The sequence below is a fragment of the Pinus tabuliformis genome, chromosome 1_2 (genome assembly GCF_031772625.1).
Source record: "Pinus tabuliformis cultivar Carrire ecotype Pingquan chromosome 1_2, CPIR1, whole genome shotgun sequence".
NCBI classification, from domain to species: domain Eukaryota; kingdom Viridiplantae; phylum Streptophyta; class Pinopsida; order Pinales; family Pinaceae; genus Pinus; species Pinus tabuliformis.
This window is the reverse complement of record NC_142298.1, coordinates 233,842,404-233,867,305: the sequence shown is the minus strand read 5'-3', so window position 1 is coordinate 233,867,305 and position 24,902 is coordinate 233,842,404. Positions and strand designations below refer to the sequence as shown.

Below are 24,902 nucleotides of genomic sequence, written 5' to 3'. Positions count from 1 at the left end.
TTTCCTTAGATCTGGTGTCACTCTAAGTTGCACGATACTGGGAAATGGGTATGAGTTTCCGAAACGAGCACGAGTACGAAACGTGACCCCCCCAAATTTTGGAAACGAGAAAACACGATATATATATATATATATATATATATATATATATAAAAGGACATTTAAGAAATGTTATGTGCAATAATAAAACATATATGATACATTATAATTTATTACATTTAAAGTTTAAACATTATGATTAAATTTACATCACATTTAGTCACTAATGATTACATAATGAAAATACCAATATCGGAATATCTAAAATCAACCTTTATTATATATCCAAATCTCAAAATCAACCTTTATTATATATATGAGCCTGCAAGTACAATAAAAGACTATGAGGCTGCAAGTACTATAAAGACATTAGACTAATCCTCATCATCATAATCCTCATAAAAAATAGAAGCAGAAGCAGGCTCAATAGTGGATGGTGGCGCTGATGAAGATGATTGTCCAATTCCACTTCCAGTTTGGACCTCAATATTTAGGGCAGCAAGAGAGAGCTCCAAATCAAGACTTTCTGGATCCACATCCCATTCTTTAGAAGTACCACTGCTATATTATGGACCCCTACAAGATGCAAGGCGAAGGTTGGACTGCACATAAACAAAATCCTTTGCCTTCTGTGAGCCCAACCCGTTGCGCTTCACAGAATGAATAAAACCATAGGTGCTCCAATTCCTTTCTGCTGATGAAGAGCTTGCCACTTGTGAAAGAACATGAATGGCAAGGTTTTGCAAATGTACACCATTTGCTCCATGACAAATCCACCACCTAACTGGATTCATGGTGCTTCTCTCTTCCAAAGCTGATATATCTAAATAATCATCTAATCTTGCAACAAAATTGGCAAATTCTTCCTTCACCTCCTTGTGTAGATGAGCTGGAAACATTCTCATAAGGGATTTTTTCACCCCATTAGCCACCTCTCTATCCTTATGGGGTGCCTTCCTCTTCCCATTGCTTTGAGCAATAAGCTCCTCATCATAAAATTTGGGGTTCAAGGCATGTGCTAAAGTGTGCAATGGAGTGTTGAAATTGTTCCACCTATCAACAATGATTTTCTTGACTAAATCAGCAAAATGATCATCAACAAACAAAAGTTGTGGAGACTCTTGTGAAATGATTTCCATAGTTTTCTCAACCATGGAATCCAAGCTATCATATACCTCTCCTAAGAAAGGTTGGTCAGCGTCAGCATTCTGAAGAAGCTCAAATGCAGGGGTTGTGAACTTTAGCAAGAAATCTATCTTGCTCCACCAGTCCTCATCAAGGCACAATCTACGCACCATATATCCCCGCTCTGAATCTGCTTGTCTCCACTCAACCCAAAGTTGACTCACCACCATAGAAACTAATGCTTGCTTAACCTCAACAAGGCAGTGCAACATTAGGAAGTTTGAGGCATATCTTGTCTCAACAACTTTTAACAACTCCAATTTGGAGTACTCTCGAAATATTGCTTGAGATTGGTGGTGGTTGGTGATGAATTTAACAATCTCCCTTGCTTCCCCTGTGATTTCCTTTATCCATGGAACTTTGTTGTCGATCTCCTCTAAGATCAGATTCAGATTATGGACAATGCAGGGTGTCCAAAAGATGTGGTCATACCTCCCCTCAATAATTAAACCTGCAGCTTTGCAAACTGGTGCGTTATCTGTGATAACTTGCACCACCCTGTTAGGTCCTATTTGTTCAACAGATTTTGCAATAACATCAACAATGAACTGTGCATCTTTTACCTCTCCTGAGCAGTTTTCCGCCTTTAAAAACATTGCTCGTTTGGGGGAAGTGGCAATGATATTTATCAATGGTTTGTGCCTTGTATTTGTCCATCCATCCACAAGCTCCTTCTCATTTTTGAGAAGCTAAGTTTTGACTTTCTCATAGTTGGGCCCCTTGTACCCTTGAGGAGCTTTGTTAATTGGCCTTATCATATGTTGCTAGTAAGGAGAGCGAACAACATTGAATGGGATATCACATGCATAGATGCACCTAGCCAGTCTGGAATTAGTTTCTTCTCTCGCTTGCTCATTCACCAATTTAGCAATTTTGCTATCTTGAATTGAAGCGGATGCCCGTCTGGTATTTCTGGGTGGTGGTTGTTCATGTTGTTAAGTGGCTCTCCTCTTCCTTGCTTCAACTACAATCCTTGGCTCAATGTTTGGTGGAGCTTGAGGAGTAGCTTGACTAAGCTCTTCATGCCTTTTTTTAATTCCATCCGCCTCATCTTGCTCTCTTTGATATGCCCTCCTCGCTAATAGGTCTGTTGTTTTTGTGCAACTTGCAATGCCCTCCTCCTCCATGAAAAAGATGTGCCTTCACTCTTCGGTAGTAGCCGTTGTACGAATTAATGTAAAGGTTACATCGCTATTCCCATGAGCCACCACCACCACATTTTTGAAGCTTTTGAACATGCCTTGATCCAGGAGGATCTCGTCAGATCAGTGACACAGGTTTAGTTTCGTCGTCAGTATTCAGGTCTGGTGTCGTCAGCTTCGACAATGATGTTTATGGTTCAGGTTGTCCGATAATGTATATGGTTTTCACGGTGTTCGGCGAGTATGGTTTGGTACCTGGTTTTCGACATGTGTTGTTGTCATTTCCGCCAGGATTTGGTTGTCAACATGGATTTGTCGTCTGCCTCGCATGATTTGGTTGTCGATGGATTTGTCGTCATGTGATGTCATCGCAAAAGTAGCTTTGTGACGAAGATGTGTGTATGGGTTTGAATGTCCCTTTGTGACAATTGGTTGTAAATGGTTTTTGATGTAAAGGCTAAACCCTAACCTAAGACCTAAAACCCTAAATCTACATCTAAAACCTCAAACCATACAATAAACCTAATACATTATCTTTATGCATTAAGCCATGTTTTAAAAAATGCATAAAACTACATTAACCCTAAGTCTACAACCTCTCGGACCATAATACAAAACATTACAATGTATTAATAACATTACAAACTATGTAATAACAATATAAAACTTAATACAGTTCTAATCGCTGGCCTAAACCGCAGTGGAGTTGACCGCGGCAGACAATGTGATCAACTACAAAGATTAGCCGTTGGGGTTAGCATCGAAGTAGAGCGCGCGGGGAATTGTATCAAACCGTGTCATGTGTGCGGACGGGAGTAACAGTTAGAGGTCAATGTTCATCGCACTGTTAGTTAATTGCGGCATGAAAACTGCACCATAGCTATCACATATAAAACCGCCGGAGCATCGCAAGTCGGAACCGCCAGGGATCAACGCGGAGGTGGTAGCCTGCGGTTAGACTGCGGCAGTCACATGCTGGCTGTCTCCCCTCCGCCTGGTTAGCAAACAGCTAACGGTCTTCGAATTAATATATGGTCTATTATTGGGTTTTTGTTGGAGTTTTGGGATATTTAATTAAACTACCATGGAACCTAATCCCTAGGTGTCAAACCACGATATGACCGAGACTCATAAACCCAAATTTCAGCCAATTCATGCCAATCTTGGGCATAAGGAGTTCGAATGCATCTAGGAGGTTATAAAAGGCAGTTTTGCTCATTGAAGAGGGAGAGAGTGGTTTTGAGTTTTGTATGCAGGTTTTGGAGGATATAGGCTGTTTTGTTTTCAGTGTAACAGGAGCATCGGGAGTCGGAATTGGGAACCGTAACAGGCGTTGGAAAGCTGGTTCAGAGAGCTTTCTTATGACAGTGACTAGAAGTCCCTGCTTGCACATTCAGTTTGGTCAATTTGCTGTGTAATCGACCTCCTTGGTTTCAATCCTAAGAAAGCGGTCGCCCATCTTGAAAGCGGACTCGGAGACATAGTCCACCAGGGACGAACTTCGTAATCATCTTGTTGTCTGTTATCGCTGTGTATTTGTTGTTTTCACTTCTGTTTTTCATCTTGCTTATGTTTATCATCTGTCGTTAAGTCTTTCTTCTCAAGTTGTTCCCACGGTTTCAACACTTTAAGTTAACATTCATTTCACTGTTGGCATAATCATTTCTACTTCAATTTTAACAAATGATCATTTCGGATCATGCCTCCAAAGAAGATAATATTCAACCCTTGGGTTGGACTTGGGGATTGAACTTGCACCTTGGTTGGAAGCCATTGCTGCAAAAAAAATTAAAAAACAATAAAGAAAAAACGTTTTTTAGACATTTGGAAGCATAAGCCCTCGAAAAATAGAAGAAATAGTGGGAAAAAACTAAGAAAATGAATGCGTCTTACCCAAATTAATTTTATGTCGCTGAAGCTACCCCAGAATGCCAGAAATGACGAGAACCATGGTTGTAGCTGAGCCAAAAACCAAGAATGCCGTAGCCGGAAACTTTGCACTCTAAATTTGCTTGTACTGAAATCTCCTTTGCTCACTGTTGAAAATGCCCTAGTTGAAACCACTACAATCTTTCTCTTTTCTCCTTGCTAAAATCATATGTCTCCAAGTGAAAGGACTTGCTCAATTCGTGTGATGAGGGAATGAGGCGAGAGTCTTTTTATAACTTGCAAGAGCCATCTAGAAGCATCCAAAAGATATTTTATTCGCCCAATAAAATAATAATAAAAAAAGCGGAAAATCACAACTTAAAGGTGGAAACGTGGTCGTATGACTTGGAAACGCGTTTCAGGACGTATTGGGCTACATTTCCCCCACTTGAAACGTGCTAGTACAGCCTGAAACGCGTTTCCATGCCGTACCAAACACGTTACCACGTTTTAGTTTAGTTTCAGCCCAGAAATGCCCTTGGGACCAGTGTTTCCTACAACATAGATGTCGCTACTTTCAAATGGTTTCTTTACACTCTTACCTAGAGCACATCCCGTATAGATCCCTTCATGATATTTCTTTATTTTGGGGATGCCATTGACCATTTGAATTAGGGATGGCAATATCTTATAATGAAGATGTTTATACCTTGTATGCCATAGTTTGCAAGGATTCACTTCTAGGTGAACTAGGGCTTGAGCTAGGGGTGTATAGAGTCTATACAATGTCCACTCACGAATCGCAATCACCCTTGCTTCATTAATACTAGAGCCCTTACCCCAAACCAAAACCTTGTCATCAACAAAAACAACTCTATCACCCTTATCCTCTAGACAAGAAATAGAAAGTAAGTTTTTCTTCAAACCTTGAACATATAAGATGTTGTCGAGGTGAATGCTTCCACCTGATTCGAGCTCCAATGATGTAGACCCACTGCCTTTCACTAGATACCTCTTGTTGTCTCCAAGTTCAATAGAGTGAGATGAGTTTCCCTTAGATAGGGTTTGGAGTCAACTGCATTCTCCTGTCATATGTCTGGAGGCACTATTGTCAATAACCCATATATTCTTGTCCTTGAATGTGCCGGATAAAGCAGAGAACAAGTTTCCATATGTTACTTCCTTTGCGAGCTTGGAGATGATCTTCAATAGACAATTCTTGATAGATGAAGTGAGATTTCCAAGAGCCTTGAAACCCTTCCTTATAACCCTTGCCATAGTGCTAACAATGATGTGATTTTCAGTCTCCTTGCAACTTAGCTCTAATTCCATGTTGGAAAATATGGAGACTTGTAGATTAGAACTTATTTTCCTTATCATGATAATTAGTTGTGATGTTATTTGGTTCTTTATTACTTCTTTAGATCTGTTCATCAAGCAATTACCAAAACAATGAAGATCGCAAAGAGGTAGTGTACATAATATATAGGCTCCAAGCCAGGGCAAAACCCATCCAAGGGGAAAACCTAGAAAATGCTTCTCTTCTTTTTTAGAATCTATTTATGAAAGAGACTTCCAAGACCTAAAGACCAAAGACAACAAACCCTCCAAGCCTTAAGCCAACCGCTAGCAAGATCTTTCTTGAGACAACTTCCAGAACTTCGATACCGCTTCGCTGCTACTGCAACTTCGACCCCTGCAACAGAATTTCGGCCCTACAATTTCGCCCCCCTACAATTGCTACAAATTTTGGCCTTGCAATTTGTCCGTTTGCAACTGCTTTGGAATTTCGGCCCCCTGGAATTGGCAACTTCATAGACCCTAGCGAAACAAGAGAAAGATAGACTTTGACTTCCTCTTCTTCGTCCTCCCAGCTACTCTTCTTCACCCTCGTTATTGCAGATCAAACTTACTTTAGTGTCCAAATGAGGTCGAGCTCCCTTGCATTTATAACCTTTCTTGAGGGTCGAATAGCCCTCCTTTAGGCTGACTCTAACGTACCATGGGCGGATTTTTTCTTGCTCTAGAACTGATGTTGGTCTTGTGCTTATCCATGGATTTTTCTTGATAAAATTTTTTTTTTCTTCATTACAATGAGTCCAAATGGGACTATGACACATGACCAATATTATTCTTTATCTTAGAAATACCTAAAAGCACGAAGAACATGCTTTTGAATCAAACTTGAGTATGAAACCCATACTCCAAAAATAAAATATAATTTTTTTTCTTTTTCTTTCTTTCTTTATAAGGAATATACAATGTCATGATTACAATTACACCATAATAAAGACCAAACCTAGTTACAATTTTCAATAGCTCGAATGTGGATGAGAAGATTGTATATCAGTGTAGAAGGAGGTGAATCCGAGTAAGCCTTAGGAAGAATATGAAGCAACCAGACTTCCATATAAAGATACATGTCAAGAAGGCAAAGATTGATGCTTTGTTCAACTCAGGATCACAGGGAAATATCATTGTAGTAGAGCTAGTAAAAATCTTGCGATTGGAAGATCGGGATCATCCAAGCCCATATCCATTGGGATGGGTAAATAAGGATGTAGAATAAAGGTAACTAAATAGTGTAAAATTAGATTTGCTATTAGTGCTGATTTTATCGATGAAGTAGAACTAGATGTAGTTCCCCTTGATTTATGTAGAGTGGTGTTTGGAAGGTATATGCACATGCATGATGCAGTCGTCATGAGGAGAGCGAACTGACACTACCTCATCAAGGATGGGAAATCCTTTATTGTCAATGCGCACAAGGGGGAGTCCAAGATTTCGTTGGCAAGTGCCAACCAATCCAAGAAACTGATTAGTTCTTGCAAGAACTATGTTTTACTGTTTTTAAGAGAAAATCAGTGTGTAGAAGAGTTGGTGAGAGCAAAGTCATCCTTGGAGGGGTGTACTAAGAAACAAAAACAATAACTATAAGGGTTTCTACAGGCATACAAGGATGTGTTCAAGGAGCTTAAAGGGATACGACCTAGGAGGAAAGCAGAGCACAAGCTCCAACTATTGGCAGACTCCCCATTGCCAAACATTGCGCTATACAAGGAGTTTGTTATAAAGGCAAGTGAGGTCAAGAAGCAGTTGCAATAATGACTGGAACAAGGTGGCATTCAACCAAGTACCTCACCATGTGGTTCACCTCCATCAATGTACTAAAGAAGGATGGGACTTGGTAGATGTGTATAAATTACAGGGAGTTAAACAAAATTATGCTCATGAATAGGTATCCTCTCCCAGGATGGATGATCTGCTAGTTTAGTTGCAACAAACCAAATATTTCACCAAGATGGATTTAAGTTTTGGATATCGCCAAGTTTGAGTTAGAGAAAAACATGCCTAGAAGACCGCCTTCAAAACTAAACAAGATTTGTATGAGTGGTTAGTCATGTCATTTGGCCTAAGCAATGCACTAGTTACGTCTATGAGGTTAGTGAATGATATGCTATGCCCTTTTGTAGATTCATTTGTTATTGCCTATTTGGATGATATAATGGTATACAATGCTACCTGGGAAGATCATGTCTCACATTTGACGCAGGTGCTAGAGACATTAAAAAGCCACCAATTGTCGACAAATCTCAAGAATTGTGAGTTTGCACAACAATCTTTGGTGTATCTGGGGTGTGTGATGGAGTTTCTACAATAGTTTCATTTAGTGATCAAGTATAGGGCAACATAAATAAGTTGGTTGACATGCTTTCAAGGCCACCGACATCAAAGATCACGACTTTGGGAATTCTGATGCACATGGAGCCATTCACCCATGATGCATACAAGGAGGCATGTTCAGAAGATGAGGGATTCAAAGAGGTGTTTCAACAGTTGCTGTGCCAAATTCATGTGCACGATGGTGATAACAAAATTGACTACCATCTCTAGGTGTAATGTCCCCAATTTTTAAATTCCCTTATGGTGAGATTAGGAAGGGTTTCCAGAGCTTATGTCTACCAGGTCACAGGAGCAAATTTATATTATTGGTGGGCCCGAAGGGTTTTGAGGAGTTTTGTGGGGGCCGACCGGGATTACTTGACATTTTTCATCATCAAGATAAATTCCACACAGTTCGATCTTGGTTCCGTGGCATTTCAATGGTTTTCGTAAAACATAGATATTAATGGGCATATTTTAGTTGATTACGCTTAAGGTGTTGTTTTGGGCAGATTACTTGGAGAAACACCTTAGTGTAATAACTCGTTGGAATCGGGACAAAAATATCTACAAGATAATATTTTGAAAGAGGGTTTTGGGATGTCTATGTGATCTTGGCGGTAGTTTAAGCATTTTTAGGAGATAAAAGTGACTTTATTTAGTATTAAAAAGTCACTTATTAAATAAAAGGAGAATAAGTGCTTTTATCTAAGGGGTAAATAAAAGGGGGCAAAAGTAACTTGGAAAATAGGAGAAAAATGCATTAAGTGGCTTATTAATAAAATAATAAAAGGAGATTTTTGGAAGATTGGAGAAGATCTGGCAAAATCTTATAAAAAGGGAGAGAAGACCATTTCTCATTCTTTCAAGGTTATGATTATTTCTTGTTGATTGATCGAGAGCTCAGGCAAGTTTCTCTCAAGGGTTTCAGGCGAGACTCTCGCACTAGTTTTGGTGGACATCATTGCCACCCTAGTTGTCATTGCAGGAAAATCACACAGGTTTTCCATTTGTGTTTCATTTGCAGGCTAAGTCACCTGACACGGGGATTCGGGACACGTAGGATTCGAGATTCGTGGTGTCGGATTCGGACACGTTGACCCCCCAGAACAGGACACGTAGGATTCGTTATATATTATTTTATTAATATATATATATATATATATATAATTTTTAATATATATATATATATATATATATATATTAAAAATTATATCTATATATATATATATTAAAAATTAGATATTTCTTACACAAATTTTAATTAATGATACAAATTTATTGATTTCAAACATAGATCTTCATCTATAGCTATTAGCATGCATAGTACATACAAAATTCAAATAAATGTCAGTGGTACTAGTCACATAAATGATAAATCTATTAAAAATTTAAATCATGATTCATAATTCATAACTGAAAGACAACTTACAACTACAAGATAGTAAGATAAACACACTGACAACTGTAGTTTTCTCATTAAGTCATCAAATCAAAATGTGTTACATAGGTAGTGCTGGTGCAATGCCAATGGCAAATAGAAATATAAAATATAAAACAATGACAGGTATACAAGCCTCAAGGCATCAATCAGCATCAATGTCCTCATCATCATGGTCCCCACTGCTTTCCTCTGCACCCTCCTCCTCCCCTGTATCCATAGTCGCCTCTGCATCTGCTAGTGTGGAGGATGACCCCTCTAAGTCATCAAATCTAACAGGCTCTAGCACTGGATAATTGAGATCCATGTTGGCCAATGCCAACTCAACACTAGTGTCCAGACCCATATCATCAGGAACAGTGTTACTTGGGAGCGGGAGCGACATTTTCAGAAGCTCCTGGTTTGGTGCTCTTGATTAAATACGAGTTCCATACCCTAATACATGACAAAATTCAATGGAAACATTGCAATCCCCCAATCCTAAAATCTTGAAAAATTGATAAGTCTGTTGGATTTTGAATGAAATCTAAAATTCTACTTTCTCCATATGAAATCCATTGAGGCCGGAACCACTCTCAAACATCCTGAGTCATTTCATGGTAATGTTCAAAATTTAAGTAAAAGGATGACATTTTCATCCTTTTACTTTAAGAATTTAACATTACCATGAATAGCATATCAATACTAGGGCCTAGACTTGATCATGAAGCTGCCAAAATGCTTGCCAAATGAAAATATGCGTGGCTGTAATGACCAAATGCGGCCTTTTCATACCCGCGCAGGTCACTTTTTGAGCCTAGCGAGTCCTGGAAACAGGACAAGATTCCCAAAATCGTGACACGTAGATGAAAATCGGGACACGACCTCGGATTCGACGAGTCAGGAAAGGATTGGATTTGGACACGAATAAGGGCAGAATCGTGTCGGACACGTTGGATTCGGGATTCCAGGGGCCTCTAGGACGAATCCGGTTATCTAGTTTGCAGGTTATTTGGGGAACATTTATTTAGTGGGACAAATTGGTTATTATTGTCGGAGTTGGAGATTGGATCATTGTTGAAGACATTTGCCGGAGCTGAAGGTTATTGATCAAGGTCGAGTTGATTAGAGGGCCAAATTTACATTCTATAGAGGCAAAATTTATTTGTTTTCGCCGAGTTTATTCGCCGTAGCCTAGTTTATTTGCTGGGTCCAAATTTATTTTTTGGGGTTGAGATTATTTGCTAGGTCCAAAATTATTCGCTGTAGATCTTTATTTGCTAGGGCCGAGACCACTAGGAAGTCCAAAAGTCATAGGGAAGCTCAAGAGTCACATGGGAGGTGAAAGGTCACCTCATTATAAATAGACCTTCATGCCTAAAGTAAAGGACTTTTAACCTTGGCTTCTCTAGCTAAGCATAGGAGAGAGAGATCATTCTTTTGAAGAGAAAGTTGTGGCTTCATGTTCCACTATCGGAACAAGTGAGACATCTTTGTAATTGTGTATCTTGGCACTTTCACTTAATATTTTGAAGCTCTCAGAGTCGGACCTACTTTCATGCATGTATCAAAAATATTGTAAGACTTTTCTTTTGATGTTTGCAGTATATGTTTGTGTTTATATGTACTAGAGAGAATGAACTATTTTATTGGCTTTAACGCACATCTTAATTGAAACATGCGTCTTATTTGCTTTTCATGATTGTTGTTATTTTGAGAACTACTTTTCAAATTAATTAATGATTCTTTCTATGCATGTGTGTCTTTATTAGAGTGGTACTATTATTATTCTTCTAAAGGTTCACTTCATTTTACTCTGTCCGTGAAAGTACTTTATACACATTATAGTTGTATGCTTCACAAAGCTAACATTGCTTGGCAATCTCAAAAGTTATGTGCGTGCTCTCTTATGTTGTTGATTTCGGCCAAGGCAAATCTTTAAATTAAATGGCAGCCGAGCCATCATTACGGATGGGACTCCTACTCCAAACGGTATAGACTCTAATTGGGATTTCATACCAGGGAGACCCCCTTAGTGTTGGCAAATTATCCAACTCCGTCAACACAACCCCTAATGGTTCTTGAGGAATTCGACAACAAGCCAATGCCTTGTTCGCTCCCCTCACCCTTGGCCATCAGACTCAAGAGACCTGGACATCACCAGTCTCATCCTTTGATGTGTCTCTCTCTCACCCTTTCTCTCTTGACAGGTTCTTGAGTTGTCCACCTTTCTAGTGTTGGAAAAATTCACTTGGTGTTTTGTATCACCACACCTTTGTCATGGTCTTATTTTGTTGATTATACTTATGTAAGTTTACTTCTTTATATTATTCTTGGCATTTTCTAGGAATTGCGCTTGCACTCCCACATTGTATTCATACTAGTTGTACTCTCCAATCCCATTGACTTACATAATTACCTTATCTTATTCATATTCTAGCCTCCAATTGTATTTCACATACAATTAGAAAAGTTGGAAGCAAAGATACAAGAGTTCACTCAACTCTAAACCAAGAAACCACATAGAAGGGCCCAATCTGGGTTGCCATCAAATGAACAACACCCCTTGTATTAATCTCATCACTCTTGAGATTCACTTCTTGGAATTTCTGCAACCACCATGTCATAATTCGTCAAATACGTTATGCCTCTCAAGCAACCATTGTTCATTCAAGTATATAGTCCTTTATTGCATCTGCAAAGGAGTTGAAGGCTTCCCCGTGAAGGGAACAAGTGTCAAGCATTACAAGTTCTTAGTTGATTTTTTTTAAGTTAAAGACTATATCCAAAATTGTATTTGGCAACTCTACGCCTATGTTACCAGGAAATAGATATGGATTTGGATCTGGAACCTCTAGATTTTTTAAAAGCTAGTATTCAAATATGGTGGGGAAACACCATGTACCAAAAATACAATAATTTTATTTTTTATTTCTTAAAAAACACATTCAAGGTTAAAAATGAAAATCGTTCATGAATCACAACATTAGAACTGAAATTATTAGATAATTTATAAATCTGAAAACTGAAACCATGATACATCATGTCTTAAATGGGGGTCTACATCCTCATCATTTGAATATTTCAACTCTAAATCATGATCAAATTGTCATCTTCCTTGAAATCTTTGTTGAAATCTAAAAATTTTCAGCTAGTTACGATGGTAAATGAATTTTATACACTGTTTGAGAATGTGCTATAGGGTATGTATAATATGATTCTAAGAGGAGTCTTGACTCTTCACCTAGAATTGGATGGGATTGATCTAATTAAATTATTAAAGACAACCATTCTTTGTCCATAAAGAAAACTGAAAATTAAGTATATAATACAGTGTTGCGGGGGAGCGCCCCCCCCCTTCGCACTCGCTCCCGAAGTGCGCTCCGGTCGGGAGCGCGCTCCCATAAAAAAATTTACGCTCCCTGGTCTGATAGGGAGCGTTTCAGGGAGTGATCGCTCCCGCGCTCCTGGAGCGTTTTTTAATGCTCGGGAGCGATCGGGGAGCGATCGCTCCCTAATCGCTCCCGGGCATTAAAAAACGCTCCGGGAGCGATTTTAGTCGGGCCGGGAGCGGTTCGGCGGAAAAAAAATCCGCCGGACCCGAAAATTCCCAAAATTTTAGAAATTTTTTTATATTTTATAAGCCCAATGGGCCAAAAACATTTCATTTCAACTTGATTGAGCAAGAGATTGAGAGCTTGAGCAAGAGATTGAGAGCTGAAGCAAGAGCTGAGGAGCAAGGAGCCAGAGCTGAGGAGCGAGGAGCAAGTGCCAAGGAGCGAGGAGCAAGCCTGCAGAGGTAACTAACTTAATCATTTAGTTAGTTTAATTTAGCTCTTTGAGTTTAAAGATCATGTATTTAAATTAAATTAATAAATTAAATGAATTAATCCCAATAAACTAAATTATCGTGCAGATTCAAGACTCAAACCCTACAAACATCAAACACCATGGACTTGGGGATATTTATTGGCATTTTCCTCTTCCTGATCCCTTTTATGGTTATTATGGTGGTGGAGAGTAGGAAACGGAGGGGGCCTGAAACGGAAGAGGTGGATGAAGAAGCCGGAGGAAGTCAAATGGGTGAAAACCCCAGTGAGGAGGAGGTGGAGGAGGGTGAACATGACCCTCAAAAAACTAAACAAGACCAAACTCCACTGTGGAAATATGTTCAAAGGGCTGAAACAGGGAGAGGGGGTGGAACCACTAAATTTCATTGCCCCCATTGCAACACTGATTACATAGGTTCATACACCCGTGCTAGAAGACACCTCTGCGGGAAAAGGCCATGGGATGGAGAGAAACAAATAGGAATCAAAACTTGTGCAGCGGTGTCAACAGCAGATAGAGCCAAATACATAAAGGAAGAGGAGGAAGCCCAATACAGAACAAAAAGATCAAGGGGTTTCTTTGAACCAAGCTCACAAAGAACTCCTTCAGCATCCACAGGCCAAGGCAGTGGATATGGACATGGAGGCACAGGGTCATCATCTTTGAGGCGTAGAACCATATCAAATTTCCTTGATGAGGGGTGTAGGAATGATGTGGATTCAAAAGTTTACAGGTTCCTCTATGCATGTGAGATACCATTCAATGTTCTACGCTCACCTTATTGGCACGAAATGGTTTCTGCCATAAATGATGCCCCTAAAGGATACAAGAGCCCTGGGTATGACAAGGCAAGAACTGTTGGCCTTGATCATGAAAAAGCAAAAATATCACATTCTTTGAATAAAATGACAAGTTCTTGGACTGACAATGGGGTGTCCATTGTATCTGATGGATGGACAAATGTAAAAGGCAAGCCATTGATAAGTGTTCTTGCTGTGTCCCGAAGTGGTCCCATCTTTCTAGCTGCACATGATTACTCAGACAAGTTCAAGACCGCTATCAACATTGCAGAAGCATTGCTTGAAACAATTGAGCGTATTGGCCCATACAATGTCATCCAAGTCATCACTGATAATGCTCCTAATTGTAAGGCAGCGGGAGCAATTATTGAGGATAAATACCTGAACATATTTTGCTCTGGATGTTTGGTTCACACATTGAACCTTCTATTGCATGATATTGTCAAAAACAAAAATGAACAATACCAATGGATTGGTGATTTGTACAAGAAAGGAAAAAAATGATAAAATTTATTACAAATCATAGCAATACCCATGGCCTTTCCCGCAATCACTCGAGATTGGAGTTGCTGAAGATTGCGAGGACTAGATTTGGTAGCTATTACCTCACCTTCAGGCGCCTTTTGAAGGTAAGAGAGGCATTAGCTAGCATGGTATCAAGTCCACATTGGCAGGTGTTAAAGGAAAGGGCTACAAATGTAGCTGACATGGTAGGTTTTGAAACGGTGGAGGAGGCCGCTCTTGATGGGCAGTTTTGGACAACTGTGAGACAGGTATTGAATTTCACCAAGCCAATTTATAACATGATTCGATTTGCAGATACAGACAAACCAGTGATTGGCGAGGTGTATGAGCAAATGGATACCATGTTGGGGGAAATAAAAGACATTGTTCATAATAAAGATCCCAACTTGTACAAACTAATTCATGATTGTGTGTGTGAACGGTGGAATAGGCTTAACCTTCCACTACATTGCTTGGCGTATATCCTTACGCCAAAATACTACTCAGAATCTTGGTTGGGCAAACCTGCAGCAGGGAGTGGTGTTAGGACCAAACCCCATTTAGATCAAGAGGTAACTAGAGGATATCTGGAAGCATTAGAAAAGTTGGTGCCTGACAGGGAGGAATGTGCAGCTGTGCGCCTTGAAATAGGCAGATACTTCAGTGGCAGTGGTTTGTATGGTAACTTCCATGCAATGGACGACAAAGATAAATTTGATTCTCTCACATGGTGGGAAACATATGGCGGCCACGGACTTTTGCCAAAATTGGCAAAAAAAGTTCTTTCACAGGTTGTAAATTCTTCTTCTGCAGAGAGGTGTTGGAGCACCTACAGTTATATACATAATGTGAAAAGAAACAGGCTCAACGAAAACCGAGCAGAAAGCTTGGTTTATGTGCACTACAACTTGAGGTTGTTGAGCCATTACTGTGATCGGGCTAATGAAGATCCCACATATAAAATTTGGGACAATCACCCTGAGGACAACAATTTGGAGGATGGCATTGTACATATGGAAGAACTAGAAGAGGAGCTTGTACGGGATGAAAATGAAGCAGCTGCAGCAACCATGCCACCTCCACCTCCACCATCCAGTAGCAGTTCTTGTGGCCCGAGTCTTGTTCCATTGTTGTCGCCACCTCCATCGACACCCTCGCGTGGAGGCTCTAGTTCTGGTCGTCGGTTTGTGCGGGAGACTCCTAGAAGACCACCACGACCTGCTTATACTCCTGGAGACTCTCGTGGCAAGGGCCACTTGTAGATTTACAGTTTACTTGTCTTTTTTAGTTTCTATTAGACTTTAGTTTTCATAACTGTTGAGTTTTGAGTCCTTGACTCTTGACTCTTGACTCTTTCATATCATTATGACATTATGATATTTTTTGTAAACATTATATCACTGTGACAATGAAAATTTGAAGTTTGAAGTTGGGCCTTGGCAATTATAACTCATTGGTAATGATTGTGAATTATGAATATGATGCTTTGTGAAAGACTAAAGTTGTTTCATTTCATCTCATTATTCATGTTTCATTTTATAAATTTTTAACATTTCATATCATGTTAACAGTTAGAAGTTAGGACTTAGAAATATCTTCGATATTACTTCTTGTAATGGTTAAACTTGGCTTACAAGTACAACTTGTTACTTTGGTGATCAATGATGATAAATGTTATTGAATTTTCAATTCTGAAAGCTTGAAGTTGAAACTTTAATATTGAATTTGATGAATCATGATTTATAAGACTCATGGACATGGTTGATGATGATTATAATTTCTAGATGATTGATGTGATATGGTTCAATGATCAATTTATGTTTTTTTTTATGTTTTTTATGTCTATTTCATCATTCTACATGTTTTTTGTTGACATATATGTATCAAAAATTAAAAAATATAAAAAATATATATATTTTTAAAAAATCGCTCCGGGATTCGCTCCCAAACCGGGAGCTTCTGAAAATGGTCGCTCCCGCTCCCGCTTCCGCTCCCGCTCCCCGCTCCCGCTCCCGCTCCCAAGTAACATTGATATAATATATGTAATATTATCCATAGTTTTAAAAAACCACTAATTTTAACTGGTAATTGGTAACTGGTCAAACCGGCCTGTCAACAACCTCCAAGGAATCGACCAACAATAAATCCAGATTAGGGACCGGTTGGTTTTGGTACCTAACTGGTACCACATGGTCCCGAATTCAAACTTTTTTACTAGTTTGAACGAATGTTATTTAAACCAGATCAGAACCAGTGGAAATAACTTGGTCCGATTGGGTTGACCCCCCAAACCGGTCTAGTTCAAGGTTTGGAACTGGAAATGGCTAGTTCGGTACTAAACTGACCAGTTCTGTACAATTTGACCAAAGATGTTTTAAACATAATTAAAATAAAAATAAAAAAATAAACATAAAAATTGAGTGGGACAGCGTAATATTCAAGCCTATGGCCCTAGTATTGCTATGTAATTCATGGTAGTATTATATTCTTAAAGTAAAAGTCATCCTTTTACCTAAATTTTTAACATTACCATGAAATGACTCGGGATGTTTGAGAGTGGTTTCAACCTCATTGGATTTCATATGGAGAAAGTAGAATTTCAGATCTCACTCAAAATCCAACAGAATTAACAATTTTTTCAGGATTTCAGGATTGGTGGGATTGCAACGTTTCCCTTGGATGGAACTAGTATCCAATAGGATGCAACATTCCCATTGGGTATGGAACTAGTGTTTAATCAAGAGCACCATGCTCGAGAATGTAACTAGTTTCGGTCATGATAATTTGTACTATTATATATTTTATGTCAAAAAAACAAAAGAAAAGAAAAAGAAAAAAATATTATTATTTTTCTAGACAAGCATGTTCTTCATGCTTCTAGGTTTTTGAGTCAAAAAAGTCAAAGTTCTATTTGGACCCGTTCTAAAGGAAAATGAAAAAGAATTTTTAAATATGTAACTTTGGGTCCTCTGGGTGCCAAGTTGGCCTACATGTTAAGTCGACCTTGTCCCAATGGACATGTTTATTCGCACCACTCTGAACTATATAAATAGAGGGAAGATGGAGCTCATTTGGACACACACACTTGATGGATTGTGGTCTGAAATATCGCAGAGAGGGTAGAGAAGAAGTGGAGGGCCGAAGTCTGAAAGAGAGGATATCTTCTTGAGCTAGAGTTTGTGGAAGATCTGCCTTGGTACATCTCTTGTTGCTGGTCTCTTGCTGATGAATCTGCTAGAAAGAAGGAAGGTTTGACTTGGCATCTAGAGGTGGAAGTTTCTGTGGTTATGGGTCTTGGATATCTCATTTGATTTGATTCTATAAGAAGAGAAGTTTTTGGGTTTTCCCCTTGGAGGGTTTTGCCCTGGCTTGGAACCTATATCTTATGTTCTTTTGTTTCTGCGATCTTCATGTTCATGTTGTGGTAATTGTTTGATGAAAGAATCAGAATAAAGATTAATAAAGGAGCAAACTAATTTCACAAGCAATTAATACAGTAAGGAAAATTAAAACTAATCTATAGGCCTCATGATTTTCCAACATGCTTTAAGCGCTAAGGATTGAAGTATGAGGCTAGAAGACCAATTTGTTTTGGTGCTTGATGAAAATCGTTACGAAGATCAGTGGCCTGAATTCTGCAGTAACTTTAGAAAGAGGATTATGGCAACATATCTAAGGCTGTATTAAATATCTCTTTGGCTCGTATTAAATCACAGTGGGTCCTAGAGGAGCTCACATAAAATCTTGTGGTGGCTCGTATACTTTCTGTGGGCTCGTTGACTATATAACTCTATGGATCGAAGATAGTTATGTGGAAATGTATTATTTCTGAAGCTTGTTATAAATGGTTGTAGATCGTTTAGACACTTCAATTCAGAAAAGATCTCATCTCAGTGCTTTGTTTAAATCTCTTGAGGTTCCAGGTGGCTTGCAATATGTTGGAGGCTAGCATCTATGACTCATAATCTATTGCACCACAGTTTCAATGATATCGCATCACTTTGCACTGTGGTACTACAATGTGACTTGATTTATATGACTTGTGTATGTGATTGTGGTTTGTAGCTTGTCAAATTTTTGTGATGGGTTGCGACTTTTCAGTAACTCACATCAATAGTTTTGTGATATCGCTAATTTGGTGGCTCACATCAAAAGGTTCAGTAAATGACTTTAATATATATCGCACTTGCGATAAATCGAATTTGAGACAATTCAGATCTGTAATGGCTCGCATTAAACAGTTCCATAGATTGGTCTTTGTGTGAAATTGTATAACTCGCTAAGGCTCTCTCTATACTGTTGTCTTATAAGGCTCAAATAGAACTATGACACGAAATCTCTCATTGGACAATGGTATCACTCTCGCACAATGATCGAGTTAAGGTGGAAGCTCGACAGAGGAAAAAGGAGATGAGATCTTGTGCTCTATTGTACTCCGCGACATTGTAGAGGGTTGTGATTAATCTTTGTAAATATGATACAATATAGTATGCACACTTCAATAAAGAATGTAGTTCGTAGAGGTCATGGTTGGAGATGGTGGATCAGAGTCCCTTGACAAAGTATGAGTCGCTGGCAAGGGCAAGCAACAAGATTTGCAAGAACTGGACGTATTACCTGCTAATGCTGTGCGGGGTGTTGGCCTTTAGTCTCATTTTGCACCCTGTATTGTTATTCCTCGTTGAGGAAACCCTTCGTGCTACTCAACATGACCTACAGTGTGTTAGTTTTTGTCGCATCGAATGTGTTCTAGCCACGAAATTTTGTGGAGAGGCTAAAATACATGAGATCTCCAAAACCCAGAAATCGTGTTTGGAAATTCCACTTAGAGATGACTTAATTAAAATAATTAATCGTTTTTTAGACTTAGGAAAATCTGATTAGTTAAAGGGAATTAATTAAGTGATGGTGTCAATGTTCTAGAAACTCACACGGATCGACTGGGAAATAATCTGGCCATCGATTATGTTTTAATTTTGGCCGTTGGTGCTCCAACGAAAGATTATAAGAAGTCACCAATGGGTAGATGGAGAAGATACCAGTGCAGTTACTCAGTTGCCCAAGAAGATCGATTTTCTTAGTGGCTGAAGTTTAGCAGAGGAAATAGAGCTAACAATTATCTTAGTGGCTGAAGTTGCAGGGGAGAGAGAGAGGGTATCAACAGTGGTCTAGGAAGTGCAAGACGAATTTAGGAAGACATCGTGAGGAGAGACACAGTGCACTAGAGCACTGCGCAGTCACTGCGTAGAGGATGATGCAGAGACACCATCGTATGGGCAAAGGGTCCATCTCGGGGTTAGGGAGTCGCTGTGGAGAGTGAGAAATTTGTTACTAAATTTCTCAGTATTTTTCCTCTATGTTGCTGTCCGAATTCTTGTACTTGAATTACTACTGAAGAATTAATAAAGAAACCGTCATCCGCTGCACCGATTTTGCCGCATTGGTTTTTTTCGGAGACAATTCTCCAAAATAAACTGTGTCAATATCTTTGTGTGTGCTATAATTTCTCTAATTTTCCAACATTTATTTTCTGCAATATTTGTTTTGTGAAGGCTGTAGTGTATATGTTTCAATATTTGCCGTAGGAAACTGCAAATAGTTTGTTTAATTAATTTAACAAATAGAAGAAATATTATCAGTTGCTGCAGTAGAATTTCGGGTTACGGAATTTTCACATGGTGTCAGAGCGTAGACAGAAGCAGGAGAGCTCAGTTGAAGAGGAGGTGTTGGAAACACTGAGAGGGGTGAATCATTTTTTTTTCAATTGCTATTATTACCAGTTAGATTCTTCACAATTTAATTAGAGAAATGTATAAGAATAATTTTATTGAGTATAAAAGAATAAGTATAATGTATGACAATTATTGCCAAGCACCAACTTGGTTTTTGATGAGGCTCCAACCTCTAGGGCTCCGACCCTATCTCGTCCAAGGCACTGACCTTGAGTTTAGGAGCACCAACTCCAAGGACACCAATCCTGTGTTTTAATAAAGAATGTAGATAGAACTTACACGAAATGCTTCACTGTCTAAAGGAAATCCTCCTTCACTGCTCACTGTGCTATCTTCAGTTCAAGATTGCTTCATTTCACCAATCTTCACCATACCGCACCATCTCCACTTCTTTATCAATACTGCACCAGAGTTTGAACCATGACTTCTCCACTGCTTCAATCACTAGATTATCTCAAGACAACTTAAACACTGCTGCACACCAAGATTTACTGAAGTTGTTAGTTCACTACTGCTTCATTTCACCAATCAGCACCATACGCACCATCTCCACTTCTTTTATCAATACCGCACCAAAGTTTGCACCATAGACATCACTGCTACAGTCTTAGTTTATAGTCCAGCTATGTCACATAAATCAACCCACTGCACGCTACTATCCAAGCCACTGTCTGCTTCTATCCAAGGTGTTGTCTCATTCTCAATCCACTGTCTAAATGATGCCACTGTTCGGTCACTTGATTTTTAGGCATAGTCAATCTGTGTCACAGTGCTTTTACCATACACCAAACTGTTTCACACAGTCTGAGGTATCTTCTCCTCAGTCCGAGTTATCTTCTCCTCAGTCCGAGTTATCCGAGAGATGCTCCACCAAACCGAGCTTGACACCAATCTGAGAAGTGGTCCACTGCACTGTGTTAAGAGAGTCCACTGCACTGTTTTCAACGCTTTAAAAATACTGTTGTCTTAGAGGTATTTTCCTTTAATCAAGCGCAGTTGAAGGTTAACACCCTGCCACAGTCATACGCTATGACTGCACTTAGTCTGAGAACAGAGAGGCACAATCAAGCGAAGGTACAGTTCTGTTCTTGAAGCCTGAGGTCTAGAAGTATAACCCAAGATCTTTAATCCTCCTAAATATTAGACAAGTTTTAGCGTCAGTAAGACTGCACTAATACCGAGGTCCGCAATGCGGTTTGATGAGATTTTTAAGCCCAAACAAAATATCTAAAGGTTCCTTCTCCTGTATCCTTTTAAGTTCACGAGATGTGAACTAAATATCTCATGTATTGTGCTTGATGACGGAGTGAATGACGGATAAGAGAAAACTGAAATGTGTATATATATATATATATATAGTTTTTTTTATTCTAGGAAGATGAATAGACACATCTCTGGAATAGGCCGACATAAGTAGGCCAAAGTAAGGTCGGCTCATAAGTGAATATATATCTTCCAACTTAAAAATTCAAGTTCTCACTAACCACCAGGAGTTTGGAGGCGAGTAAGGGCTTGTTAGAAAGAGGAAAACATCCTCTTTTAGATGGTATAATAATCATTGTGGAAGGATGCCTCTAAGGTGAAAAAAATATATTTTTCTTTGTGACTGTCTTTGAATTATTTAGTGCATCTGTTTTATAGTGGGTGACACTTTTTATAGATTTTGTGAAGTTATAGAATCACTATTGGCAGATTCCACGAGAAAGTTTTTGAATCCAGATCAGAAGATGAATCTCAAAGCTAATTTCGTAATCACAACAAACAGATGATTACCTACAAGATGCAGCTATTATTTTTCTGTATTCACCTATATCAAGTTAATCAATGATATTTTGAACTTCTGCTCATGAGCATCTGTTTAGTCTGTATATAGTGTTTTGCCTTTCATTTCATTGCTTCTTGGGATTTATATTTTGTTCTTCAATTCTTTTCTGTTTCGAATTTAGATACAGTGAGGGGTTCCTATATTATGTTAGATCTGCTGATTAATTTGAAATCAGTGCCTCCAATGATGATACTCCAGCTGCAACGTGGTCAAACTAAATCCATGTTACAGGACTTTAGTTGAATTAGTTATTTCTAGAAGATTTAATCTTTTATTGGTATACATGTTATAGCTCTGTACGTCAAGACATAACACAAAATCTGTCTTATGTGAACAGATATTCTTTATGACTCCTGGTCTCCAGCCATGACTGTGAGCTCTATCTGCATGAGCATCCTCTCAATGTTATCAAGCTCTACTGTCAAGGTTCTTGAATCTAGGCCAAGCTGATTGTTGTTACAATGCATTAGCTTTCACACATGGATTCCTGTCAGTATATTTGTGCCAAAGTCCTTAATTCTCGAGCTGCATAATCTAATATGCCATTGTTTTTAATTGCAGCAAAGGCCACCAGATAATGACAGATATGTCAAAAATTGCAGGAATGGGAGATCACCTAAAGAGACCCGATGGTGGTTCCATGATGACAAGGTGTAATAACTGCAGTGTAATTGTTCACTACTGAATAAAGTACAGGTCTCGGTTTTTTGCCAGAATCTTTGGGCAATATATCGAGCTGATTTTAGGCTTCTTCTGCATGTGGAGTTTAGACTTTGTATATGGTACCACAAATACTGGTGGACAGTTTCAGGAGCCAGCTTCTGGGAACATTTGAGCTTTAATATTCTGAGTGACTCATAATTTTGACGACTGGAAGTCATGTAAAACATCATTTATCATAAGAGATAAGTTATTCTAGCTGATTATTTAATCTGTTAGGTATGTAGATACATAGTACTTAAAGCTTTCTTGTTTCCATGTTTTCTCTCTGTTTCATAGAAGGATTTAGGTGTGAAGTATGAAATTTGAAATATCAACGTATGAAACAGGTGCCCTAATAACCTAATGAGATGGCTGGATGATTGTATGCGTATGAGATAGATGTACTATGAAATTTGACAAAAGCTTCTTTCCTTATTTTTCAAAAACCTTTGTAGTTAAAGATAAATTTTCAAAATGCATGGTGCAGATGTAGTGTTGTTATTCAGAGGGATCATTATATCTGGAATAAATCTAAACAGGAGTAAATAGGGTTTTGTCATCAAGTATACTTAGTTTCATGATATCAGTGGATTTCTGCCCGTATGGGGGAGCTTGTTGCACCAGTAAGGGTGAAACCTAATGGCCATATGGTTTCAAGCACTGCATAAGACCATTGTGCAGCCGACACCTGAAAACCTGGCACCAGTCATCGGGTGGGTACATTTTTTAATTTGCTTATATTTAGCATGCTAATATTTGTTAATTATAAATAAGAAGATCAAGTTTCCTAGGATGGTTCATTAATTCTCTTCCCTGAAGTTGACATTGTAAATCTTGATCGCAGTTACAGACTACAGGGCCCTGGCTTCATATAGAGAATAGCTTCAGCGTTTTAAGAATAAATTATGTTAAATTCTCAATTTTATCAACATATTTTCTTTGTGAGAAAGGTCACCAGTATGGAGCTATATACCAGATACATTTTGATATAGCTAGTTTGTGTAAAATCAGCTAAGCCAAGAGCTTAAGGGTATGACTACTAGGCCCTGGATTCATTGATAGGAGATAATTTACCTTCTGTTAATAATAGCTGACTGTTAAATTTTCACTTGTATGTACAAATTGTCTTTGAGATCGAACATCATCAATATGGAACTATATAAGAGAAATTTTGGCGGAGCTAGTTTGTGTAAAATCAGCTATAAGAGCTTGTCAGGTATCTCGTGTAAAATGCAAGGAGCTTTTGGTTGGATGAGTATTTGATTTTTCTATGAACCAATGATTATAAATCTCACTTTCAACAACGTAAATGGCATTTTTACGTTGGTTTTCTTACCCAGGACACTTCTCGTATAAGAATTACGACGCTCTCAGTAGGGGAAATCACTCATTGTATTCAGTGGCGTTTGCTCCTAAATTGTTTTCATACACTGGCAATGTCAAGTCTGATTCACGTGAAGCTTTTAGTAATATTGTGTTATCTTGCATACCTAGAATGCCCTTACACTTCTACAAAGGGATATAAACTATTCACAACTAATTTAAGAGTTTATATGGCAACATTTGCACCGAAAAATATCATGCGCAACTAATTTAACTGTTCATAGCAACAATTTCAATGATTTGTGAAGCGTAATAATGTTAAAGTTGATTTAAAAAAAATAAAAGATCAAATAGATCATAAAGTGCTCCCCAGTAAGTTTGAAAAGTGCTCTTTTCAAAATTAAATCTCAGTTAGAGAATTTTTCTTAGATGTGTTGTTGATCCTCTCTTTGACAGCACTACCATTTATTTTGACAATGCAATGTTATTGTTGATGATAAATTAATTTCTTATTGACCTAGGTATTTCAACGTTGTTGACAACATCAAGCTCCTTGTCGATGGCATTCGCAACATCAAGCTTCTTCTTGATGGCATCAATGCCTACACGATATTTGTTGACACATCAATTGTCGATCTTGCCAAGAACAAGACTTTTGTTGATGGATGTTTTGTCAATAATGCCATTGTTAGTGCACTTGCGTTGACAATGCCAGTGTTGGCATAGGGCTTGCTAGCACAATCCCTTCTTGATGGCACTTGTGTTGTCACATGCCTTGTCAATCTTTGTTGACCCAACTTGTTGACAATGCCCTTCTTGATGGACTTCTTGTTGATGGGGCCACTTGTTAGTCACATTTCTAGGTGA

General features: G+C 38.6%; 1 protein-coding gene across 1 annotated transcript in view; it reads left to right on the top strand.

Annotated features, from left to right (window-relative positions):
• LOC149205249 (putative ubiquitin-conjugating enzyme E2 16) overlaps positions 1-22,941 on the top strand; it is a 59,797-nt gene extending 36,856 nt beyond the window's left edge. The window contains exons 5-6 of the mRNA XM_089394963.1: positions 22,348-22,436; positions 22,572-22,941. Coding sequence (XP_089251089.1) covers positions 22,348-22,436; positions 22,572-22,667 — 185 coding nt within the window. The 3' untranslated portion in view covers positions 22,668-22,941. The remainder of the gene's footprint in view (positions 1-22,347; positions 22,437-22,571) is intronic.
• Positions 22,942-24,902: the final 1,961 nt, after the last annotated feature.